We start from the raw sequence: 23,341 nt of genomic DNA on the forward strand, positions 1-23,341 counted from the left end.
GAGAGGCATTATTTCTTCTTGAGAGATAATCGCCGTTGTTGTTTTTAATTCAATGTCTAAATATGAGGACCATTGGGTGGCGGAAGCATCTCTGCTCCTTCATTTCAAAAATAGCAGCCATTAAAGAAAACACTAACGTTAGGAGATATTTCTCATAGGAGGGGGCAGAGCTATTAATAGCTTAATTAGCTCCAAGGGGCTTCCACTATAGTTAATGTATAAAAGGGGGCATCCCCTGACCCTCACCACCATTTTGATCATCAATAAACACAATAGTATAAAGCAGCACAAAGACTCCTTTAGCGGAGTTATCAAAATACAACTTGAAAGTATTGTTAAGCATTCTGTTATATGAGGCGGGGGGGGGGGGCAGAGAGAATGGAGAGGGAGAAGAGGCTGCAGGCAGCCTGATTAACTAGGATGCCAGAGGCAGCCTCTGAAATGCTCATTTTATCACAAGGCAATGTGATAAATGAGGACAATTCCTTAAGAATTGATTTATTTGTTTGATGCAAAGGGGTTCTTAGCTTTCACAGCCAAATCCTAAGAATGTTTACTGGAAAGCAATCCCACTGAACACAATGGGGATTCTCACCCCAAAGAAGTATGCAGAAAATTTCAGCCTTAGAAGGGTGTATTTGTGAGCCAGCGTGTGTGTGTGTGCATATCAGTAGGAGAGTGTATAGATGCATAGATGCCCCATCTTTCATTGCTTTCAGTAAAACAACATCTCAGTTGCACCAGGTTCTACTGCTTTCCTATACACAGTGTGTGTGTGTGTGTGTGTGTGTGTGTGTGTAGGATATGCATAGAAGATATAATATTGGGTGTGCCAAATATTGGACATCCATTGTCATGAATATAGATATTCTGCTAACCTCTGTTCTATAGGTGTTGAACACGGTTCTTCGTCACACTGGCCGTGAAAATAAACTCTGGCAAACATAAAACACTGGCTCGCCATTCTCCATAAGAATGGTTACAGCTGATTTAAGATGAACGCCACATCCACTTAAGGTTTTCCTCCAGAGAATGAAAAATCCCAACACACTCAACCGATCGTATACTACAGGACATAGTGACTTTTGCTTCCAAGAATGCTCTCCCGCTGACGAACGGGCTGCCTACCAAACAACAAAGCCAATGCGAAGTCCCGTCGGAAACATAACAGGGAGCCAAAAGAGTGGAAAACTTGTACCTGTGAATGCTTGCACACGCAAAAGCGACATTCGGGCAGTTCGGACTCAGAAAAGTCCATTTAGGACCTACTCAACACTGGCTCACAAAGCTGATTGAGGAAGGGGTTCCGTTCTGCCCATTCACATTTGGGTTGTTCACCCCAATAAGTCCAGGAGTGGAAGAGAAGCATGTTCTCAAACTCTCTCTCTCACACACACATCACACACACACACACACATATATACACACACACGCCTTCTACTGGGCTTTTGAAAAGGATACTGATTTTTCTTTTTTTAAGGAAAATAATCTAAACCATATCAGGTAAGAGTCCCGAGACCATCAGCTGCGACGAGAAGGCTAGAGAGTCTCCGTGGTTACCCAATATGGACTTTGAACTTTAAAAGAAAGAAAGGGCTTGCTCTCTCAGAAGGAGTCTTTTCTTTTTCATACGCCGGTTCTGGAACCAGATCTTCACCTGCTGGTCACTCAGGTTTAAGCGATCGGAAAGCTCCCTCCTTCTTTGGCGAGTAATGAATTCATTGACCATAAACTCCCCTTCCAGCTCTGCTAGCTGCAGTTTAGAATAAGGTTTTCGCTTTTTCCGGGACCTTGTGTGCATCGGGTACCAGGGAGCACCTAAGAACAGTGTGACGGAAAGGAGATTTTACACACACACGCACACATACAGAGAAGGAGAGAGGGAAAATGTTTCCAAATTGAGAATTCTTTCCCTCCTCCCTTTTACCCATGTTTCCATTGTTAGTTTTTTGATCATGTGTGTGAGAGACACACTTTTCTATACAAACAACCCAGTGAGATGCTTTAGCCTCGAGAGGATGGAGGGGTGTGTGTGTGTCTGTGTGGGAGACCCCTACATCTGCGTTTTAGATTCCAAGATCTAACGCTCCTATGACATGCATGCATTCCACTTAAGTCATGCATTGTAGGTTCTCAGAACTGCCAGGATTTGAAGAGAGGTAGGAGATAAAAGCTAGCTAGCATTTCCTCTTACACCCACATGTACACACACGCCTGCTGTTGGGCTTTTGGAAAGGGCATGGATACAAAGGGAGAAGAAAAAGAAACGGAAAACTCTTTAAAGTGGCCATTCAGATTCGATCAGGTAAAACGCCCCAAGAACATCAGCTGGAATGAAGGGTTAGAGTCACTCAGCATGGGCTTAAGGCACCATGCAAACCTGACGCTGAGGGATGAAGGAACCCAGAGTCCCAAAGCTAGATTCTACAGAGGGAAGGGCGAAATCGACCCAGAAGCGCTTCGCAGGGGACGGCAACCGACTGCTCCGTGTTCCTGGAAGCCTTGCTCACAAGGCAAGCAGGCGCATAACGGGAAGCTGATGAGAAATATGCGGGGGGGGGGGGCGAGAAGAGACAAACAGAGATGGATGGAGGAATTTGTCTAGCTCCTTCTCGAGCTTCTATAGGAAAAGACGGGTGGGTGGAGAAGAGCCAGGTTTTATGTGGTGCTTGGCCACATAAAACTTACAAAATCTCTCTCTCCAGACTTTCACCTGAGATGCCCACCAAAGGGTGCAGATGACCCTTTGGAAAGGACCGCTGTTGAAGTTTGGTCCTCCCTCCGGAATCAGCAAGGGCTCCTCCAGTCGTCCCAATGCGAAATCCTAGTATTAAAAAAGTACGGCCGGCCACTACCATCGTGTTTCATTTCCGTTGCAAACGCTTCCCGCACCCAGTTGCAAATAAGTCCTGGAGGTAGCGGGGCTGGTTAGGAATTGGGGAGGGGTGGGGAGGGAGAGAGCGAGCGAGCGAGCGGCATGGAAGTCTGTCTGTCTGTCTGGGCCATCGCGATCTCTTTTATGGGATATTTACATGTTTATAGGCTTTTCTTTTTAAAAGAAGCACCACCTAATAAAGCGCGAGGCATTTGAGTGCTACCCCTAGTGGCCTCGGCACAAATAGACATGCTTCAGCCCAGCTGCTAATTTCATGGAATTTATAACAGCAAGAGTCGCGAGCAGACTTTTCAAGCGAGCGTGCGCGAGAGAAAAAGAGAGAGAGAGAGAGAGGGAGAAGGAGAAAGAAAGAGAGAGAGAGAGAGAGAGAGAAGAGAAAAAGAAGATGCATTGCATAAATTCGCTTTTCCTTTTCTTATATATATATACACACACAGAGAGAGAGCGAGAGAGAGAGAGAGAGGAAGATTTCCTGGTCGCGCGTTCTTACCCCCAGTGGAAAGATTGCTTCCTTGGTTGATAGGGGAAACCATTGTGGACGGCTCGCTGGTGGCGCCCTTATTCCCTTCATTGAGTAAGGAGGAGCTGGAGTCTGACTCCAAAGACTGACAAGAAGGGGGGTCGTGGGACACCGCCTCAGTAGCCGGATAGTCAAATTTGCCGAAATTGCCGCTCATTCCATTGGGGATCCCCGACTCGAGGGGCATCAAGGCATTGTCCCTAACCCTCTCTTCCCTTTTGAGGGGCGCGTTCTCGGAGCACGCCTCCCTATAGTAGCACTTGCTTTCTTCCACCCTAGCTAGGTCGCAGGCTCTGCTGAAGGAAGGGTTAATGGATACGGGGCTGCTGAGATAGGGCTGGGGGTATCCGTTGCACGGCTCGGAGGATGCCCAGGGCAAAGAACAGACATTGTCCCTTCTTGGGTAGGAGAGAGACGGTAAGCCGGGTAGCTGTCCTCCGGAGGCTCGGAAATTGGGGAAATAGAAGGTGTCTCCCGTATGGATGTTCACCAACGGTCCCACAAACCCAGGATTAAGGAGATTATGTTCGCCCATTTCCGCGGGCCTGACCAAGAGCTTCTAGTTTATTGCTATCTGACATTAAACATAGTTAAACCTAAAGGTCCACCCTATTGGTCCGGAGGGGTCACGTGAGCGCCAACTTGCGTTGGAGAAAGGGTGCCACCCACCTTTAGCAATTTGAGACAAAACAAAACATTAAGTTCTGCCTTTCGGTTTTTTTTATATGCTTTTAAAAAAAATCATAAAACATTTTATAAAATAAAACAACGGGCTTTAAGCACTGGCCGGAGAAACCCAAAGTATTGTAAAATATAGATATTTATTTTTCCGTTAAAAAAATGACGCTCTCCCCCTCCCTTAGCTGCGTTCCGGGTCCCTTCAACAGCTGGCAAAATTAAGCCATTTTCTCATTAATTAGCTCCTTTATTAACTAAAACAGTTGAAATTTACAATATCTCCCAATAAATTACTATTAGATATTGTGTCATATAAAGTTTACAGGCTCTTTAAGGAGACGGATGAGTCTAACCGCAACAGGCTCATATTTACAGATGATAGAGGTGGAAGAGTTTAAAGATCTATCCAAGCTTTTCTACCTTTAGCAGGGATTGCTTCTCTTGTCCTGACCCCACTCCCTCTTTATTTTGTTAAACAATCAAAGACTTCGGATTAATGGGCATTCGGGCTTTTGCCTGTAGGAAAATGCAAAGATAGACTTTGCCAATTCCCACTGTGTTTTTTTTTTAAAAAAAATGAATGATCCTCCTTCTGAAATGAGCTCTATTAAACAAAGGAAATGTGAACTCTCTCTCTCTCTCTCTCTCTCTCTCTCTCTCTCTCTCTCTCACTCTCACTCTCTCTCTCTTTCTTTCTCCACTTATCACACCTGTCCCACCGGACCTTCAATTAGCACCGATTAGATGAACCGGGTCTTTATAACACATTGATCTAGAGGGAGAGATCCCCCTACCCACCCCCGATAGAGTTGGCTACATGGAAAAGACGAAGGCTGCGGGGCGTACTCCGGCAGAAAACACGTCCTCTTTCAGACCTAGCTTTGAGAAAGAAACCTTAAAAGGCAATTTGGATTTGGGCAGAATCAAACCTCGAAGCTTTAAAGAACAAAGGGGAGCAGGGTTATCTGGTGGGAAAGATTTCTCTCCCCCCTCCCTCCCTCCATGACCCCACCACTCCGAAAAAGAGAGACAACATCTGAGGAATTTTTCTTCGCTACTAACTTCCACTTCCAAGACTACTGGACTCGACGGCAACATTACCGTAAATACTCATGTATAGGTAAAAACTGATTTGCGGGAGGGCTCTTCAAAGTCATCTACCCCCGCTTCACCCTCCCACAAATAAACAAACCAAAATGGGGAGTGAACAATTATATGCCTTTATTTGTTTATTCTTTAAAATGGTAAGTTGATGTGTAAAAATCCAGGGTTCTTGAAATTCTGCGGAATCTATTATCCTGGGCTTCCTTTACATTAATGGCTACTCCCCTTTCTCCCGACAGGCTCAATACTTTAGTTCCCCCAGCAATGTAGGAAGGATGAAAATCACGTGTTAATCAAATAAACACTTTTATTTCCTAGTTCTATTAAAGGGGCAGCTGTCTAATATTCCATATTCCTTTTCCACGTGCCCCTCACACACCTATATCTAAGTACATACCCTTCCCAGCACGTACCTTACCGAGAACGTTTTGTGTCCAGCTAAACACTGTTAATCCGTCATTATGTAAGGTGAGTACATTTTTTAACCTTTTCAGGTGCAACAGAGCAGTTCCTTGTAATTCATGATTTAAATTGAGATAATTTATACCCGATAAGGCTTTTTCCACCAAGGAGTAAACATTTTGATAGCCTAGAAAATATGTGACCTAGACTACATATAAATTTGGATTATTATTTTTGAACAGTTCTCTGTTTTAAAATGTTACGTAATCTATAAGGCTTTGTGGCTTTTGAGGCTCATGGCTTTGTTCTCTTATCAATCCTGGAAGAGTAACTTTAGCTTCCCATACGAGTCAGGGAGACGTTTTAACCCTCATTATATACATTCTACAATAACAGCTTTAAGGACAAGAGAAAGAGATAGATAAGAACTGGAGAGAACACCCGGGCTTTTCATGAAAGAACATCACACACCCAACACACATTAAATATCTCTTATTCCAGGAGAAGATTTTTCCTCTCAGAAATAAAACAAAAGAATAAGCAACCCTATGCCGCTTAGCTGTTGTTGGAAGCGATGATCGAAACACTTTCATACTGAAAATAAAACCGGGGAAATTCCCCGTGATCTACCAGTCCGATATTTGTACCTCGAATCCTACATACCGTTAGATCCTTTAACCTCAATGAGATTTAAACTGCTTAATTCTATGCGAGGTTGTAGACCTTATCATCAGGCGTAGAGGGGAAGGCTTGCAGTTATGGAATGTGAAGTATCAATGTACTTCTGGTTGGTCGAACACATTATTATTATTATTATTATTATCTCACTGCAATGATTCACACTGGAATAAAGATCTTGCAGATCCACACACACACACACACACAAAAGCTGGTGGGGTGGGGAGATTCTCAGTGAGGTACTTCAAAGACTATATTTCTATCTATTGCAAAATAAGATGCCAGTTTGGTTGTTGTTGTTTTTTTTTAAAAAAAAGATCTGATGGTTATTAAGCCTTACAAAAAAGAGCCCGCGAGAGAAAAGAGAAATCCATCCCGCTTACTGTTGCAAAAGAATGTAATTACTTTACTGCAGTCCTTAAAATAAAACATTGTAAAGTCTAGGCTAAGACTTCCTCATGAATAATTGATATCACTAATTTAAAGGTGGGGGGGGGAGACACGCTTTTGTAGGCGGTGTGTATAGCCGAGATTTTTTTCACGAAGGATTCGGTGATGATTTTTCATGACCATGGATTTGTTTGTTTGTTTATTTATTTAACCATCCCACCAAAGATCTCCAAAAATAAACCCCAGCAACAGCAGCTATATAGGGCAGAAGCTTTATAGGTCCAGAGGAAGAAGGGGGGGAAAAAAGATGGGGTTAAAATCTATTATGAAGGCAAAGTGCAGACGGAGAACTGTTTCAAACCCCTCCACCACGCCTACGGAAGGCTCCCACCTTGGATTTAAAGAAATTCGGATATTTCTGCGGAACCTTCTGTGAATCAGAGTTCCTTTGAGGGGAGGAAAAGTGGGGCTCCAATAGCAAGTCTAATCCGAGCCGAGATGGCGCTTTAGCCAGTTCAAGGTCACTGTCTAGTGTATTGAATGGGTTCTACATCTTATGCAAATGACTGTCTTGAAAAAGCACCAGCTCTTGGAGAGAGAGAGAGAGAGAGAGAGATTCACTTGGGATGGGGAGATGAGGGCTTGATCTTAGACCTCGACTCTTTCCAAAGCTTTGTTCAATGTTACCTTCTGTATTTCTAAGATCTGAAATAAAGCGTGTTAACCCCAACACCCCCCCCCCCCAAAAAAAAACCCCTTCTCACAGATGAGCTCAACTTTTCTGCTGGTCTTCCCTTATTTTAGCTCTTCTCTTCCAATTGCGCTTTCCCATAGCATTAAACTTGCCTCTTTTAAAACAACAAAATTTCAAATAGTTCCACTGCGAAGATATTCCACACCAAGTTATTAAAATATCACATCAGAACACAAACATACACACACACTTAAAAAAAAACCTGTCAATTTGCTGCAAGAAAATACAATTGAACTTAACCTTCTAGTGGAAAATTCCTTTCCGCAACATAAAAAGTATAGAGCATTCTACTTCCCCCTGCCTTTTAACACCCAATTGACATAGTCTGTCAAATTCTCTTTTGTAAGTAGGGTACCAGGCCACAAAAAACAAAATAAAACAAAATGTCATCCTAATTGAATACCTTGATTACTAAAATAAAAATAAAAATGTAAAAAAACCCAACAACCCCAAAAACCTGCCCGTCTGGCTATTGTCATTGGACATATTTTGTTTCCTCCTTGGGAAGTGTGAGATTAAAAGAATATATTCCTAAATGTGGACCTTGAGATGCAAGGATGGTTATGGCCACTAAATTCCAAGGAAATTTCCCTTTTTAAAACTCTTTGCATGTGAAAGCTGAATAACGCAAATTGGAAAGTTCTGAGATGTTGGGGGGGGGGGGAAGGATGAAAGGGGAATAACAGAATGGAATATATAAGGCCAAAGAAAGGCAGGGTGCTTAAATCTGCTTGAAAGCATCTCTGTTACTATTGCAGGGGGTGGGGGTCATCTATACTGCTATTTAGTTTTAAATGACTGGGCTTTGATATAAGAAGTCAGATTCTACTTTGAGAGATCCTGCCTAGAGATTCTCCCTGCGTGCACTTAAGAGTTAAATGCTTATGATGCAGCTACATTTTCCCCAACACTGCCAGCAGAGGCTATCATTCTCCTGTTGGATTTATGTAAACCGATGACTGCATCTTCAGAGAACCAGAGGTATAGGGCTAAGGAGAAGACGAAATAATCAGGGTTTTTGTTTGCTTGTTTGGGTACACACACACAGCGTTCTGTCTTATGGTATAATGGACTTTTATCGGAGGGCACGTGTGTGTAGCGTTCAATTTCAACCTAGGAATAAATCTAATTGATTTCAATGGGACTTACTTCCAAGTCAAACGCTTTGGCCTCAGTCACTGTAAGTTTCCTTGAACTTACCTTGGGGTTACAAAAGGGAATCATCTCCAAGGAAATCATTCAGCCATCCACCCATCTATCATAGATCTATCATTGACAAACTCAAAATATCTCCTTATGACCTTCGCATGAGATATATTTTGCACTATGGAACATCTTGACTCCAGTAGTACCATATTTGCAGCAAAAGCTTTGTCAATAATGATATCCTTTGTTTGTATGTATGCATGGTTGATATCCTTTTTTGTTTACTTTTCAACACTTACTAATAAAATGATTGAAAGTTTTTGTGGGTTTTCTTCTCCCTGGGTTGGGGTAGTGGTGGTGGTCAGAAATACGAAGAATACAGCAATTTAGCAACTATGGCTACCATCCTATAGCCACTTACCTGGGAATACGTCCCATTGAACTCATTGGGCCTTACTTCTGGGTAAACATGCCCAGATTGCACTGTTACCACAGCAAAGAGCTTCATGATGTGAGACCAGCTTTCTTCTCTTTGCATCCAAATAGCGGCTTTAAAAACTTTTTTTTTAAAAAAAAACTTCAAGTGCAAGTGATACATAACTAGGAAACGGAAAATGGCGGAAAGAGGGAAGAGGCGCCTTTTACTATAAAGTGCCGTAGTTAAGACGTGATTCAAAGTACTTTACAAAGGGAAGAAATGGCTAAACCTGGGAAGCTTCCTTTTCATGCCTTTATAGTTGGTCATTAGCCCGCCTGTCTAGACTTGAAATGGCACCTTGTTTATCTGTAAACAGAAGCACGGAACACTTAGACAAGTCCAACTCTTGAGTGATTGCTGGAAGATCAAGGCGCTAGCCTTGTGGATTATTATGCACGAAGCCCGTGATGTCAAGGTCAAACAGGCCGCATAGTCACGGTCAAGGCTAGCTCTGCAGTGACACCATGGCGATCTCACCCAGCACCAGTCAACAGGAAAATCAAGGCCATCTTCTCTTCCTGATACCCACTGACAGTCCCCTCGCCCAAATGTTGTGAATTCTGTGTTCATGACTGTACAAACGAGTACCAGGCCAAGGGTGTTGGCCAATTTACTCTCGGGTTTGGGTGAGGCTGTGCTTGTACTGACTTCTCAGAAATGTTTCCACCATCACCCCACCTACTTCTCCCCCACCAATTTCTGTCTCCCCAACAATCCTGAAGAATGTAGAGATAGAAGTGCTACTTTATGATCACAGGTGCTTGTTAAAGTTTAAAAGAGGAAGGAGAACATATAGCTATGAGAAATGTAGTAGTGAAAATTGACCTAAGAGGGTACCATAAGATGAACTAGGCATTCATTGATTTCCTTGGTCTTTGTTGTATAGGAGAGGAAGAATGGATGGACAAGCAGATTTGCGTGTATACACGTGTGTACATAAGATCGTTTCTTCATTCGTGTAACATTGACACTCATTAGATGTATACATTCCATTGAAATAAACACCAAATCTGCTATTGATGTTAAATAGTTATAGAATGCACTACACCACCATCAAAAGCCTCAGCCATTGCTTCCTAAGATACAGCTGTTCTTTGGACTGCAATCCTATGAAGTGACAGTGAGTTGTGGTGTAATTACAATCAACAGAGAGCTGGACCGCATCTTAAAGGCCAACACGTACATTGTGGAGCAAGCTTCCTGTAGAAAAGAGATTCCACATGGGGGGATGCTTACCAAAGGCCACCTTAGATTTATACTAGGGTCACAAAGCATGGCCTTGCACTTGTTTGTTTGTTTGTTTATTTACAGAATGTAACCAAAATAGCCAAGAGAACTAAGAAAGAGCAGTAGGTGTATCCCACTTCTATGCAGAGCACAAAAGAGTATAATCAAGATGGCCTACTTCATGTGTTTGATTTTTTTGGGGGGGGGAGGGAGAGTAAAAGTTCAATAAATATGGGGTGATAGTGACATAATGGTGCATGGAGGAGAAGTGATATAGTAATATATGGAGGGTCAGGTTCCCATCAAGGGAATGCTATTGAATGGTCTGGAAGATGCCAAGAGTTCCTTTCCGGCTATTATCCCATGGATCAATGAAGATGCTTCTCAGTTAGCTGGATGGAAGTGATTGCTGCTCAGGTCTGACTTGGGTAGGATGAAGAGAAATGTGTTACCCCATCCAGTTACACAGAGACTGGGCGTAATAACACTTTTCTGTGGCTTTTTCAACATAGCCCAAAGAAGGCTTCCTAGGGAGACCCGAAGACCACCTGGATCTGAGACTCTTCTAAATCAGTAAGTGAAGTCACTGAAGGGGTAATACTCCAATCCTCAACATACTTACTTGGAAATAAATTGCACTGAAATCAATAGTCTTTATTCCAAGTCTTACTTCTGAGTGAACATGCACAGAATAGGTTGCGTATTCAGTCCATGGGACCTAAAAACACCCTGTTAAGCATTAAAATCCCATTTACTTGAAATAGATTGAGGCATCTAGCTTTATTTCAATTGTAAACTCAGTTTCCAGAATGGGGTGAAACCAGTTCTATCCAGAAAAACTAACAGTGCCATCTTATACATGTCTAGTCAAAAGTAAGTTCCATTAATTTCAGTGGGAATTACTGCCAGGTAAACTTCAATCAGCTTTAATCCAAGAATTTCAGTTCTGTGGGCAGTTTGGTGTTATTGCCAAATTTGCAATTTCTTCTCATCTTCCCATGATTTTCAGATGGCCTTTGTCTGAGAAACAGCTATTGATAGAAACTCAGACTGCAATCCTATTCACACTTACCTGGAAGTAAGCCCCACGGAACTTAGTGGGCTTACTTCTGAGGAGATATGTATAGGATTGTATACTGTTAAGAGCCACATTCAACATCTATGATGCCAATGTTTTGCATATTAGGTATTTATTTGTTTAAATATTCTATCTTCTCCATCTCATTCTTCTTTCTTTCTTTCTTTCTTTCTTTCTTTCTTTCTTTCTTTCTTATGATTGATATTGCCCTCTAGAGAGACAGCATTTTCTTTCACAAAGGGAAAAGAATGAGGCACCTTTTTTATTGAAAATAATGAACAGTTATGGGAAAAATCCAATACCAGTCCTAGTTAGTATAAACCCATTGCAATGGATGAGACTTAAATTATGACTAACGGAAGTCTCAGTCATTTCAGTAGATCTACTCTAAGTAGGATGCATGTTGAATTTTATGCAGTCTTGTTAAATTAATGTACAGTCTTGTTAAATTGGACTCTTTGGATTTAAGTGGATTTACAATCTTATCCATAAGACTGTGAAGGCCAAAACCTGGATTTAAGCCAATGCTACAGGGACTGTTGGCAAAAATCGCATAACTAGCCTCAATATCTTGTCTTAAAGCGTCTGTGAATGTGGCCGCTATATCTCCCATTCTTAACACATTGCACTGACTATAAGAGAAGTTCCTCCCAAGTCTGTTCGGTCTCAGTCTTACAAGCACCAGTCATAAGTTTGTTCCACTGAAATCAGCTGGCTTACTCTTAAGTCACCAAGGGTATTTGTCCCATAGGCTTGTAGAGAACCATTTTGACTTGCAGAGTCCTATGGCATGAGGAAACTCACAAAAATCAAATACTTTTGAGTTAACTAAGTAGCAGAGCATGTTGCTTAGGCTAGGAGCCCCCCAAAATCAATGAGACCTGAGGGCTAATAGTGGGGATGATCCACCGAAGAGAAACACAGACCAGTTAAGTCCCATGAATTTCAGTGACGATACTCTCTCTCTCTCTCACACACACACATGATTTATCTAAGATCCAAATTTGGGCTTGGGGAGAGGGAGGCAATGGAACTTTGGAAAGTGAAAAAACTACAATTCAAATACCCTCCTATCACCCCATGGAGAAATCCTTCTACAAGAATCCTTTGTCCATGTCCAATGGTCATAATTGACTAAACTGGGGCAGACGAGGCTAAATTCCATCTGAAGAGAGTCATGGCTTTCTATCTTAATCAGACTTGACTTGGGCAGAGGATATCTTTAGATCTCCCAAACCCGGGGTGGGCGCCTGCTCATATATTTCCAGATTTTTTAAATTATTGTTGTCAAGCCCCAAATCCTGAGATTCGGAAACTTGAACTGATATTTATTTATTTATTTATTCACCTTCTACCTGTTATTTTTAATAAAATAAAAATGAAATAAACACCAAACCCAGATGAATATTTATAGTTAGTTTCTATGTTTGAAGGGGGAGGGTGTGTCCACTTCAAAACCTTAACCTTATGCCAGGAATAGGAGGGTGGGTGTTTTCCAAGCACTTCAGCAAGGTACACCAAGAGCACTAAAAGCAGGCTCTGTCTCAGAAATCTAATCCTTCATAGTGGATCGAATAATACTTAATTACTGGCCTAATTGAAGACACCTGATTTTGTGGAATAGGAGGGGAGAGTGAGCTTTTCACCCCTGTTTTCCCATAGTCACCACCTTCAGGGGCAAAATACCTCAATAAAAAGTGATAATCTGTATTTGCTGAGTGTATGTAATACTTTTCTAAGGGTTATATAATTGATGAGTTGTACAAGGCAGATAAGGGCATTTACCGGGCCTACAAACGAGTAGAGGTTAGAACCCCGAAATACCCCTAGTCTGTGAACACTTCCTTGAAAATAAATGTCATTGATATTCATCAGCTTTTCTTGGAAGTAAATTTAGGACTGGAGCGCAACAAGTCCATATATACTTAACACTGGTGAGTTAAGTTAAAAAAGAAGTTTAGTATGGAAGATATGGGTAGTATCCAATGTTAGTCCTAGTTAGAGTAGCTCCATTGACTCTATTCAGTCCTGTCAAACTTCAGTCCCATTAATTTCAATGGCTCTACTTTAAGTAGGACTAACATGGGATACTACCCAAGAAAGCCGACTTAGATGCTTGTTTGGTGGACTTGTTAGCCTTTCCTATCAGGCCCTCCTTTTTTTCTTTTTTATTGCAGACTGTAGGTCACAGTCCGGCAGGTTTACGTCTCCATGGATTTGGGTGGGGTGGGGGGGCTGAAAGTACACACGGTGGTTCATCGGATTGTGGCCAGCTGAGAAACATGTTGATCAGCTTTCCCCAACCTTGCAACCCCTAGTTCAAACACATGTGGAGAGCGGTAGGTGGAGAAGGGTGATGTAGACGTACACAACCCTTGAAAAGCATCTAAGGATCTATAACCAAAAGGCACCTGTGTCTGCTATGCCCTTATCCTTCCCGCACTTCCTAGCAATGATTGAAGGATCTCAGGACAGCTTCTGCAGGACATGAATGGGTCCATAGGCGGTCAGCGTAGGCAAAACCAACAATTGCTGAGCCTATCTTGCTTTCAAAGCATTCACCGCTAACAATTTTATGACGTAATTAACCGGAGCAAATATTAAGGAGAATTGGTCTTGCCTATGGAAATGCAACTCTTTGGAAACTAAGAGTTGGGGAGGGGATCTTATAATATTTAACAGCGCACGCCTATGCATGTCTGCTCAGGAGTCAGTCCCACTGATTTCAATTGGGCCCAGGAACGCCCCTTATCGAGGTGCTCTGCTTCTTGGCCTGAATTAATATATAGGCTTAGGCTAACCGGGAGCGGTGGGGAATCAGGACCTTTAAAGCCCGATCCTCTGCTTCCCTCGGGAAAAGTCCCGCTGAGTACAATAGGACTTATTTCCAAGTGAGAATGTAGAAGATGGTAAACCCTGCTGTTTCTGAGCACTGTAGATCTTATTTATTTGGAAGCAAGGCTCACCAAATTAAATCGGCCTTACTCTCGAGTAAGCGCGCGCACAGGATTACAGTCTTAAAGCCACGCCGGCCGTAATTAGTATGGGCAAAATGGCAATTTTTAAAACACGGATTTCGGAGGCTTTGTAAATTTTTCGGCAAGTAAATTCCCATGAAGACATGAAGTTAAACGCCAGGTTCGCCTTCTATTACGCCTCTTAAATGCTCTATTTGGAACAGCCTTCAAAAGCCTCCTACGCAGCCCATACTGTAGTCAACATCTCCTATAAACATTGCCTAAACACCCAGGTAACTAGGGTTTCTCTCTCTTTTTCTTTTTTCTTTTCCCCTCCTGCTTTCTACCACGCCATTGGGCGACCGATGTTCTCATCTCAATTATATCACACTAGATCTCTGCGATTGCTTATACAAGGGGGTGGTAAGGAGGATCATTCTATGGGGTCCATCCAAGTAACAAAAAGAAGCCTGGGTGGAAACCATTCCGGTTTGCACTGCAATCCTTGGCAGTTCCTTCTAGAGTAATCCTATAGATTCAAATGGAATTACTCCATAGGAAGCAATTAACCACGGAGGCTTCTACTGCCTCTTTTTCACAAGTGAGATTGGACTGCGGATCAGACTGCATAAGCATGAACCTTCCTTAAAAGTCCGTACCCCACCCCCCACCCCCACCCCACAGAAAGGGTGAATTCAGCTCCCTGCACGCGGACAGAGACATACGGTTCTCCAAGGCAGAGGGAAAGAAAAGGAAAAAAAAATCAGGGTGGGGGAAAACGGGTCAGGGGGAGAAAGAAAGAAAGAGAGAGAGTTATTTTTAAGAAATGTATTCTGCATTCAGTACATATCATTCGGACACCACATTATATACATATACAAGACTTTTTTTTTTTTTTTAAAAAAAAGTGGATCGCTTTAACATGGCGAAAGAACACTGACTGCTCTTAGTGAACTGACTGATATAGAAAAACAAAACAACAACAGAGCAATATCACACACTTTCCATACTGTCGATGGAGAATAAACATTCCAGTTTTATAGCAGAAACAAACACACACAAATAATAATTATTATTATAAATCAACCCGAGTGAGAACATATTCCAGATTTATTTTTTATTTTTTTTTAGAAATAATAATAATTAGGGGAATGATCCTGCCAGAGTTCACTACCTTTATATTCCACTTATGTCAATGGGAAAGTCAAGCACATGCTTTGATTTCCCTCTATCAAAACCAAATGGACTTGGAAGTGCCTATCTTCAGTCAGATCGTGTCCTAGGAATTACATAGTTAGGAGTGACATAAAATTATTGGTGTGTGTGTCTTATTAAGACAGACTAAAATCAAGAAAACATCATCAACGAACAACACAATCAGAGTAGCAGCCTTATTTCTCATTCTTTTTGTTTTAGGTCCACCTTAAAGGAACAAAAGAAGTTCAGGGCATCTTTATCGGAACCACTGCGAATATGTTCTATTAAAAACAAACAAACAGCAGTGGCAGAAACAGTGAAAGAAGAAAGGGGAAGTCTTTGATCAGCGGTGAAAGGAGAGGTTTGGACTATAATACAGAGCTACAAAATAACATTCGGAATCCCAATGTAGCAAATCTACATATTCGAGTAGGCTTTTCCCCCTCCCCTCTCTCTTCCCCCCACCCTTGTTAAATGTGCACATTTAAAACCATATCAAAATGGATGTTTAAGAAGGGCAACCGGATTCACAGTTAAAAGACGGCAATACATGGACAGAAGAATAAACCAAAGATGGCGGACTAAATCCCCACCTCTCCTTGGTGTTCTTAAATAATCAAATCAATCAGAGCTCGAATGCATGTTTTATTTATACAAATTTACCAGATAAATATTGTTTGTTTGTTCCTCTCCCCTTGTTTTTTTTTTAATTATTTTTAATTATTTTTGTCCCCGCCCCCAAGGATTTCTTTGTCAGGTAGCGTGCAGGTGAGGTGTCTTAGATTTACTAACAACCTTTTTCTCTTTCACCCTGCGGTTCTGAAACCAGATCGTGACCTGGCGCTCGGAAAGATTAGTGGTCGCCGAAATCCTTCTTCGCTTCTCTTTGGTAATGAACTTGCTGGCCGCGTATTCCTTTTCTAATTCTTTCAGCTGGATTTTCGTGTAAGGGACTCTTTTCTTTCGACCCCTACGGTAGCTGCTCACTTCTGGCTGGAGAGGTACCACATCTGTAAAGATGAGGAGAACAGGAAAGAGAAAGAGAGAGAAGGTAGAATAGGGAGAGAGAAGGAGAGAGAAAGATAGGGTGTCTGTTACATTAAACAGCATCTTGTAACTAGCGGGGCAGGGCAAGGTCTCTTCCAGACGTTAGGGAGAGGACAGAAAGCAACATAAAGAACAGGAGCGTATGGGGCAGCCTAGGGGAGAAGGAGGAAAGAGGAAAGAATCAGAGGAAGAGCTGAAAATGTGAAAAAGGGGGAAGAGGAAGAGAAAAGGAGGTGAAAGAAGAACAAGAGAAAGCGAATGAGAGAAGGAAAGAAGGAGAAAACCGCGGCTGGGACGTGAGGCTGGGGTGGGGTGCTAGCTGAGCAAGGTATTAAATTAATATATTAGCATGGGGTAAGTGCTGCTATTCCAGGCGATATTTGTCCAGGACAGTTATAAAGAAGGAGCATCAAGTCACGGATAAGGCATCTCGCAAGCACAGCAGCCTAATGTGAACTCCAAAATTAGTAAAAATTGGAGACAGAATCTAACCTTCAGCTCCTCACTCCCCTTCTAAGCATCCCGTGAATGTTCATCTGCCGCTTTAGCAACAGAGGCGTTGTGGTTAGCCTGCCTCCGCGACCTCATCCATTAGGCTAGTTGTGGGACCAAAGTCTTCCACAGCTCTTTGGAAAAGCAACCGCGTTTGTGTGTCTGTGTGCGCGCGAGGGTGAGTGTTACATTCTGGGCGCTTCACGCCAATTGGTCTATGCAACACAAGGTCCATTTGTAAGCTTGAGGGATCTTGCTCTCCACATCTTTTGTCGCTCTTGGGAGATACATTACAAAAGGGCTATTGCTCCTTCCCTGAAGGTACCCACACTGCTCCCCACCAACCTACCCTAGTCCAGAATGCAGGGGAGAATCAATGAATTCTCATCATGCTTAATGCATCCCGTCTTTTCCTTAATAGCCCCTGATGCTAAGGCTGCCCATTGCTCATTCTTCATGATTAACTGCAATCACTCGCGCATCAACATGACCCCCCACCCCACCCGCGCTTATCTACTGCTCTACCTCCCCATGGCTTTTCGAGCGAAAGGTGCAGGCTCCATAACAAATCAGAGCGGTTTGCTGAACAACAAGAAGATAATCCGTGAAATGAAATTTGGTTGGGGGTGGGGGGAGGAGAAGGGGATCCCTGCCGAAGGAAAGTGAAAATCTCTGCTCTCTAACAGATAAGAGAAAAAAAACATCCTTAATGGCTGTTTGTTGGTGGGATTGTTTAGAAGACACACTTCTCCAGTGTTTGGAACTGGGTGGTTGGTTTCTTCTTCTCTCTTGGGTTCTAAAAAGTATCTGCAAGTAACCTTTTCTAGAGATTTTATTAAGGCCCAAAGGCAGAGTAGAAGATAATATTGTGGTATTACACACGCACACCTCAATGCTTTTGAATTAAGTGGTGCGGGGGGGGGGGGAGACACCTCCATAATGCATCACGGCTATATTAAACGGAATAACAATAAAGGAGAAAGTGTGTGTGCGAGTGTACGCATGCATGTGTCTTCATTTACAACGTCTTCCACCTTACTTTTGATCAAGAGCAGACTTTCCTGCCTCAGCTACCTTTTGCCCAGGAAGAGAGAGCAATACAGATGGAGAAAGCTGCTTTCTCAAATCACTAGATCTCATGCTAGCAAACCCAAGGACCTTCTCCCCTCCCAAACGTGAGCCTTTCCAGGCTTTCCCCAGGGACTGTGGCTTGCTGGCTTGCTTGCCCGCCCCATCGACGTTTACAAGCGAGAACACTAATATGTGTGGCTGAAATACAGCAACGTCTAGATATAGGCCTCTTCTTCAACGCTAGCTAAACGCGAATTCCTCTTCCTATAAGGAGAGAAAGCCCATCATGCAACGCTCTGCGCAGGCATTGTTGGCAAGCCCTGTCCTATCTGATGGGGCATCCCTCTCCCGTATTCCCAAGATAAATGTGTGTTTCCCACCTTATTTATTCGCCGCGGGCCAAACCCCCCACCCCCACCTCCGCGCACTACTTTATCTTAATCTCTTCTCTCCGATCAATCCATTCGGATCATTAAGAGGGGCCTGTAAATTGATAGCAGGGTGGGGACCCCAAGAGCAAAAGAGACGTTCCTTGGTCTTTCATCTCTCTCTCTCTCCCCGCCCCCCTCTAAGTGGTAAGGCAATAAGCCCGAAGCACTCCACCAGCTTCCAGGGTTACTCGCAGGCTGTCAGTCATTCCAGATTTCTAACCAGAGGCAAAAGCGTCGCCCTATTTTCTCGTTCGCTCCCCACTCCTCTTACAAGATTCATTTGTAAGATTCATGTCACTTGACAGCTACTTCTGTAATTGCAATATGATTTACTGTACCTTTCCGAAAAGCCCAGCCTTTCTGAGAGAGAAAGAGAGAGAGAGAAAGAGAGAGAGAGAAAGAGAGAGAGAAGGGGGAGGGGTGTACTAAATGTTCCTAGGTGATTCAGAAATTTAATTTAATTTTAAAAAAAATCAAAGCACAAGATAGAGATCCAGCTAAGTGAGCCAACACAGGGAAGGAAGGAGGGACACGCACACATACAGCATCTGCCAAACTGGCTGTGTAAGCACCCTGGAGCGCCAAGGTATGTAGCTGGATTTGGAACCCGGCTGCTTTGTTTCACCTTATTCCCCCATACGTGCCCATGCAAGCGTTCCGAAGCCAATTTTACCTGGGCGGTTAGGTTATAGCATATGCACGCGATCATGCCGGAGCAGAAAGAGCAGAAGTCGAATCGCAGAGCACCCTACCTGGGAAAGGTGATTTCCAGAGATGGGTAGACTGCGATTGCTCTTTCGAGCAATAGACCTGCCCGTCCCAGCCATTGGAAAGAGCCCAGTGTTGGTATCCTTCCATGGGAAGCAGCGCGTCGTGCCTGGGCTCTGGATGGCCACTGATACCTGGAACCACTGATACGTCCAAATAACCAGGGACCGCCTGGTAGGAGCTGGCAAAGCTCGGGTAGAAAGCAAATTCTTTGGCCCTTGAGGATAGTTCTTCGCTGGGGAGGGAGCCGCTGGGCTCGGGGTATTTTTCAGCTGGGTGGTAAGAACAAGGCTTCTGTTGTAAATTCACGTTGTGGGAATGGGACAAGCGGCATCCGTAGTAGCTGCCTCCAAAAGGATAGCCATAGCCCAAGGTGGCGTTCGAAGAGGCTGGTGGCGCGGGGCACTGCCTGGAGGCATCTGGAGCAGGTATATCCGTGTAGACAGAACCCTGGTGAGTCCCAATGGTGCTGGAATGACGACCCAATACCGGGTGAGTGATTAAATCCCTGCAGTGGCTCGCTGGGCAGTTCCCACTTAGCCCTTCCATGGCTGGGATTTTATTCTGATTATTTTCATTCGGGTTCTCCTCATACACGTACATGAAGGTATCCGCCCAGCGTGGATGCAAGATCAGTGAAGTCGTCATATCATGGTCTGCCCGAGCTTTTTAAAACTCGACTTCCCAAAGAGAGACACCTAATTTCCCCAACATATTGTTTACGCAGGAGCATGCGCAGAGGCGGCGGGATGGGTCTGGTTCATTAAGAAATCCGCCGGGCCACGTGACCTGTAAATACCTCTCACTGCAGTTAGCCCGGCCACGTGACCCTCTTGCTGCCCTATCATCTTGTCCCTCTTGGCTTTGGGAAGAGAACGGTGAGCTCCCATTGGCTACCTTCCCGCGACAGAAACAGAAATCCTTAAAGGCAATGGGAGACACCCATTGATTGTAAAGAGCGTGAGGAAATAAATAAGGGGAATGTGGATGCTCAATATTTGGCCGACACAAAGAGCTTGAGATTTGCCATGCCAGAATTCTAGAGCTTTGAAAAATGCTCGGCGTTAAATATGAAACGAATGATCGGAATAATTTCATTTATAAAATTAATTTTAAAAAATAAAATTTCTCTCGCTCGATAGTATTGACCAGGAGTTTGTTTCCTTATATATCAGAGAACAACTGAGAGATAGATGTACTTGGGGGCTGAAACCAGAGGAAAACCGAATAAGTGTTAAAGGAAGATAGTAGGTAGGAGCCAATCTATCTGATAAATACAAATTTGACAATCTGACAAGGAAAACTAAAATTGGTAAATTTAGAGGAGTATTAAGACACGGATGATGGACTGAATCGGCTTGGTGTGTGCGGGTGTGTGCGTTCTTTTTTTATTCGTAAGATCTGCTTGCATCTTTCTCTCTCCCTCTCTCTCACCCCCCCCCCCACTTCTGTTTCTGGGAATCATCTATTGGATCTTACGGGAAGTAAGGAATCTGGACATTTACCACCCAGGAAATTGATTTTCTTTCAGTCTCAAGAGTGAATGGAGAGATAAATATCTGTTTGCTTTTAATATATATAACCAGGCATATTTGCTCAGTATACATTTTTAATCTTATTTTTCACAGAAGGAAGTATTTGAAATCTTTAACCCTTATTCGCTTGCCCAAATAATAATAAAAAATATCAGCAGATACCTCCTCAATATAATTGCTTTGGGGGTTCTTTTTTTTTTTTTAAAGTAGATCTTTTTTTTTTTTTTTTTACAGACGGAAGCATTTCATATTTTTAACCCCTCGCTTGTTCCTTCCAGAGGTATTTCTCTATTTCTTTTGTTGTTGTTGATTTTCAATTTTCAGCCAAGTTGCTAGTGGGGCATAAAGAAATAAAAGTGGAGGAAAAAAGAAAGAAAGAACAATTTCCGCTACATCACAGAAATGTAATAGATGTTCTCCAAAACGTTTACACGTTTTATAGGGTTTGTTCCTTGTATGAGTCTATCCCAATAATGCTTAATCTTTCATGGTCAACCAACTGGGGATGTTTTAAAGGGACTGGTTGTGATTATATTATGATATTATGTTATTAATGTTTAATACTTCAGTAGTAAATATTGCAGCTACAATGTCTCCTATTGAATGGGTGTGTGTGTGTGTGTGTGTGTGTGAGAGAGAGAGAGAGAGAGAGAGAGAGAGATAAAATGGTCTCAGTGTTGATTTGTGTGTGTGTAGCAGACAATAAATGCAACTCAGTTTATACAGCGTAAACAGGATCCGGGATGGATGGGTTATAATTAAACTGATGAAATAGAAGAATACTCTGCCAGAGATGGATGGCTACGATATATAGATACATACCATTCAGAGAGATATACATACACCACACACTGTTGAGAGCAGTGTATTTACTTTCCCAGGGATTCATGTCCCCCACTATCAGGATTCTTCCAATGGTTATTCCTGCTTTGAAGCAGATGGATGCGTTTGAAAGAATGTGAAATTTAGCTCTGGAATATTGAGAGGAGAACTAGGATCTTCTGATTCCTTTCCTCCCCACCCCCAGATCGCAAAGGATCATTTTGGTAAATAAATGCAGCCAGTCATGAGGATGATATTGTCCCAGTGCAGCAGGATTAATTAATAAATTGTTTAGGGGGTTGGGCTGGGGAGCACAGCACTTCAATCTTTACACCCAGCTACAGCCTCATCAGTTTCCTTGGAAGCAAATCCCACTCAATTCAATGGCGGTCTTTTTTTTCTTTTCTTTTTTTGTGGTCTTTTTTTAAAAAAAACTTTCCAATAAATGTGGGTAGGAATCTTGCTTCAATTCCCCAGGAGTTAGGGAACCCTGACTGCAGCCAAGATCTCTTTTGTGTTCAAGATGAAAAAATAATAACATTAAACAAACAAACAAACTCAAGAACATATGATCTCGGCCCACTTCCAAACTTCAGTTGTTTAGATCAGTGGAGAATGATATCACATATCTGGAGCCATAGGACCAGGAAGACAGGTGGAAAGAAAGCGCACATTGAAAGTTGTGTTGAAAAGATGCAATCCAGGAACCCAACTTATGCAACACACATGTATGTGTTCAGTAAAGATTTATTCACAAAAAGGGATAGAAAATACCTGCTCATTATGCTGGGACCTGCCTACCACATTGGAGTCTTCAACCAGAATTTCCAATTACAAAAATAAAATCCTCCATACCCCCAAAAGTGTTGTTGTTCTGTTTTCTGAAACATTTGCTACCTCTAGGGTCATTAGCTCTTTCCATGAATAAAATCCCATCCCCCAAGCGGAAACTGGAGAATTCGTCCAAAAAACCTAACAAAGAAAGTGTTCTAGAAAAAAAAATGGCTTTCATGATCTGAAGTCTTTCACCAACGTTGGGTTTTCTCCTGGAAATGTTTTCCCTTCCAAAAGGAGTTTACAAGTTGAAAGCAATCTTTGCTCACAGTTTTTCTTTTTTCAGCCACAGCAACCAAATCAGCTGAAGTCCAAGGTCAAGGCAAAATAGACAAACCGGGTCGCAATTAGTGTCTAGACAGAAAAGAATGAACTTCACATATAGCGTCTAAGTGGCTGGGAAGCTCTTGAGTCCAAAGGAACGGCCATTGCTTAGAATGGGGGTTGGGGATTGGGGGCAGGAGATGATCCTCTGGGGGGTCATTTAAATATTTCGAGGCGAATAAATTAAAAGATCCCTGAACTTATCAGATGAAATCACATTTTAAAACAACATCATAACCCAAAACGCTTCAGTAGAATTCACATCCCGATGAGCTGTTATCCAGAAGGAGACATACCTCATTAAAAATACTTGGGGTATATATGGGCAATTTACTATACTAAATAGGATATGACATCAGTAACCGGTTTTCTGATTTGGGTTGGTGATGGCAGTAGGGTAAAAATCTCAACCAAACTCCCGTGGCTTCTAACAAAGGACTTTGTTTCTTATTTGCAGCGGGATTTTTCAGGCAAGTGCCTACTGGACGAGTGATTCCCCACCCATCCCAGTT

The 23,341-nt window shown here is 42.7% G+C and overlaps 2 protein-coding genes across 2 annotated transcripts; both read right to left on the reverse strand.

Annotated features, from left to right (window-relative positions):
• Positions 1-1,410: 1,410 nt before the first annotated feature.
• On the reverse strand, positions 1,411-3,978 carry HOXC12 (homeobox C12). Its single transcript, XM_063123115.1, has 2 exons — positions 3,387-3,978; positions 1,411-1,818 (listed from the first exon to the last, which is right to left on the reverse strand). Exons 1-2 carry the CDS (start codon positions 3,949-3,951, stop codon positions 1,580-1,582), a joined length of 804 nt encoding a protein of 267 aa, XP_062979185.1. The 5' UTR covers positions 3,952-3,978; the 3' UTR covers positions 1,411-1,579.
• Positions 3,979-15,606: 11,628 nt separating this feature from the next.
• HOXC13 (homeobox C13) lies at positions 15,607-20,055 on the reverse strand. Its single transcript, XM_063123116.1, has 2 exons — positions 19,299-20,055; positions 15,607-16,515 (listed from the first exon to the last, which is right to left on the reverse strand). The coding sequence occupies exons 1-2, from the start codon at positions 19,960-19,962 to the stop codon at positions 16,259-16,261; spliced, it is 921 nt and encodes a 306-aa protein (XP_062979186.1). The 5' UTR covers positions 19,963-20,055; the 3' UTR covers positions 15,607-16,258.
• Positions 20,056-23,341: the final 3,286 nt, after the last annotated feature.

Source organism: Elgaria multicarinata, chromosome 3 (assembly GCF_023053635.1).
Source record: "Elgaria multicarinata webbii isolate HBS135686 ecotype San Diego chromosome 3, rElgMul1.1.pri, whole genome shotgun sequence".
Lineage (NCBI taxonomy): Eukaryota > Metazoa > Chordata > Lepidosauria > Squamata > Anguidae > Elgaria > Elgaria multicarinata.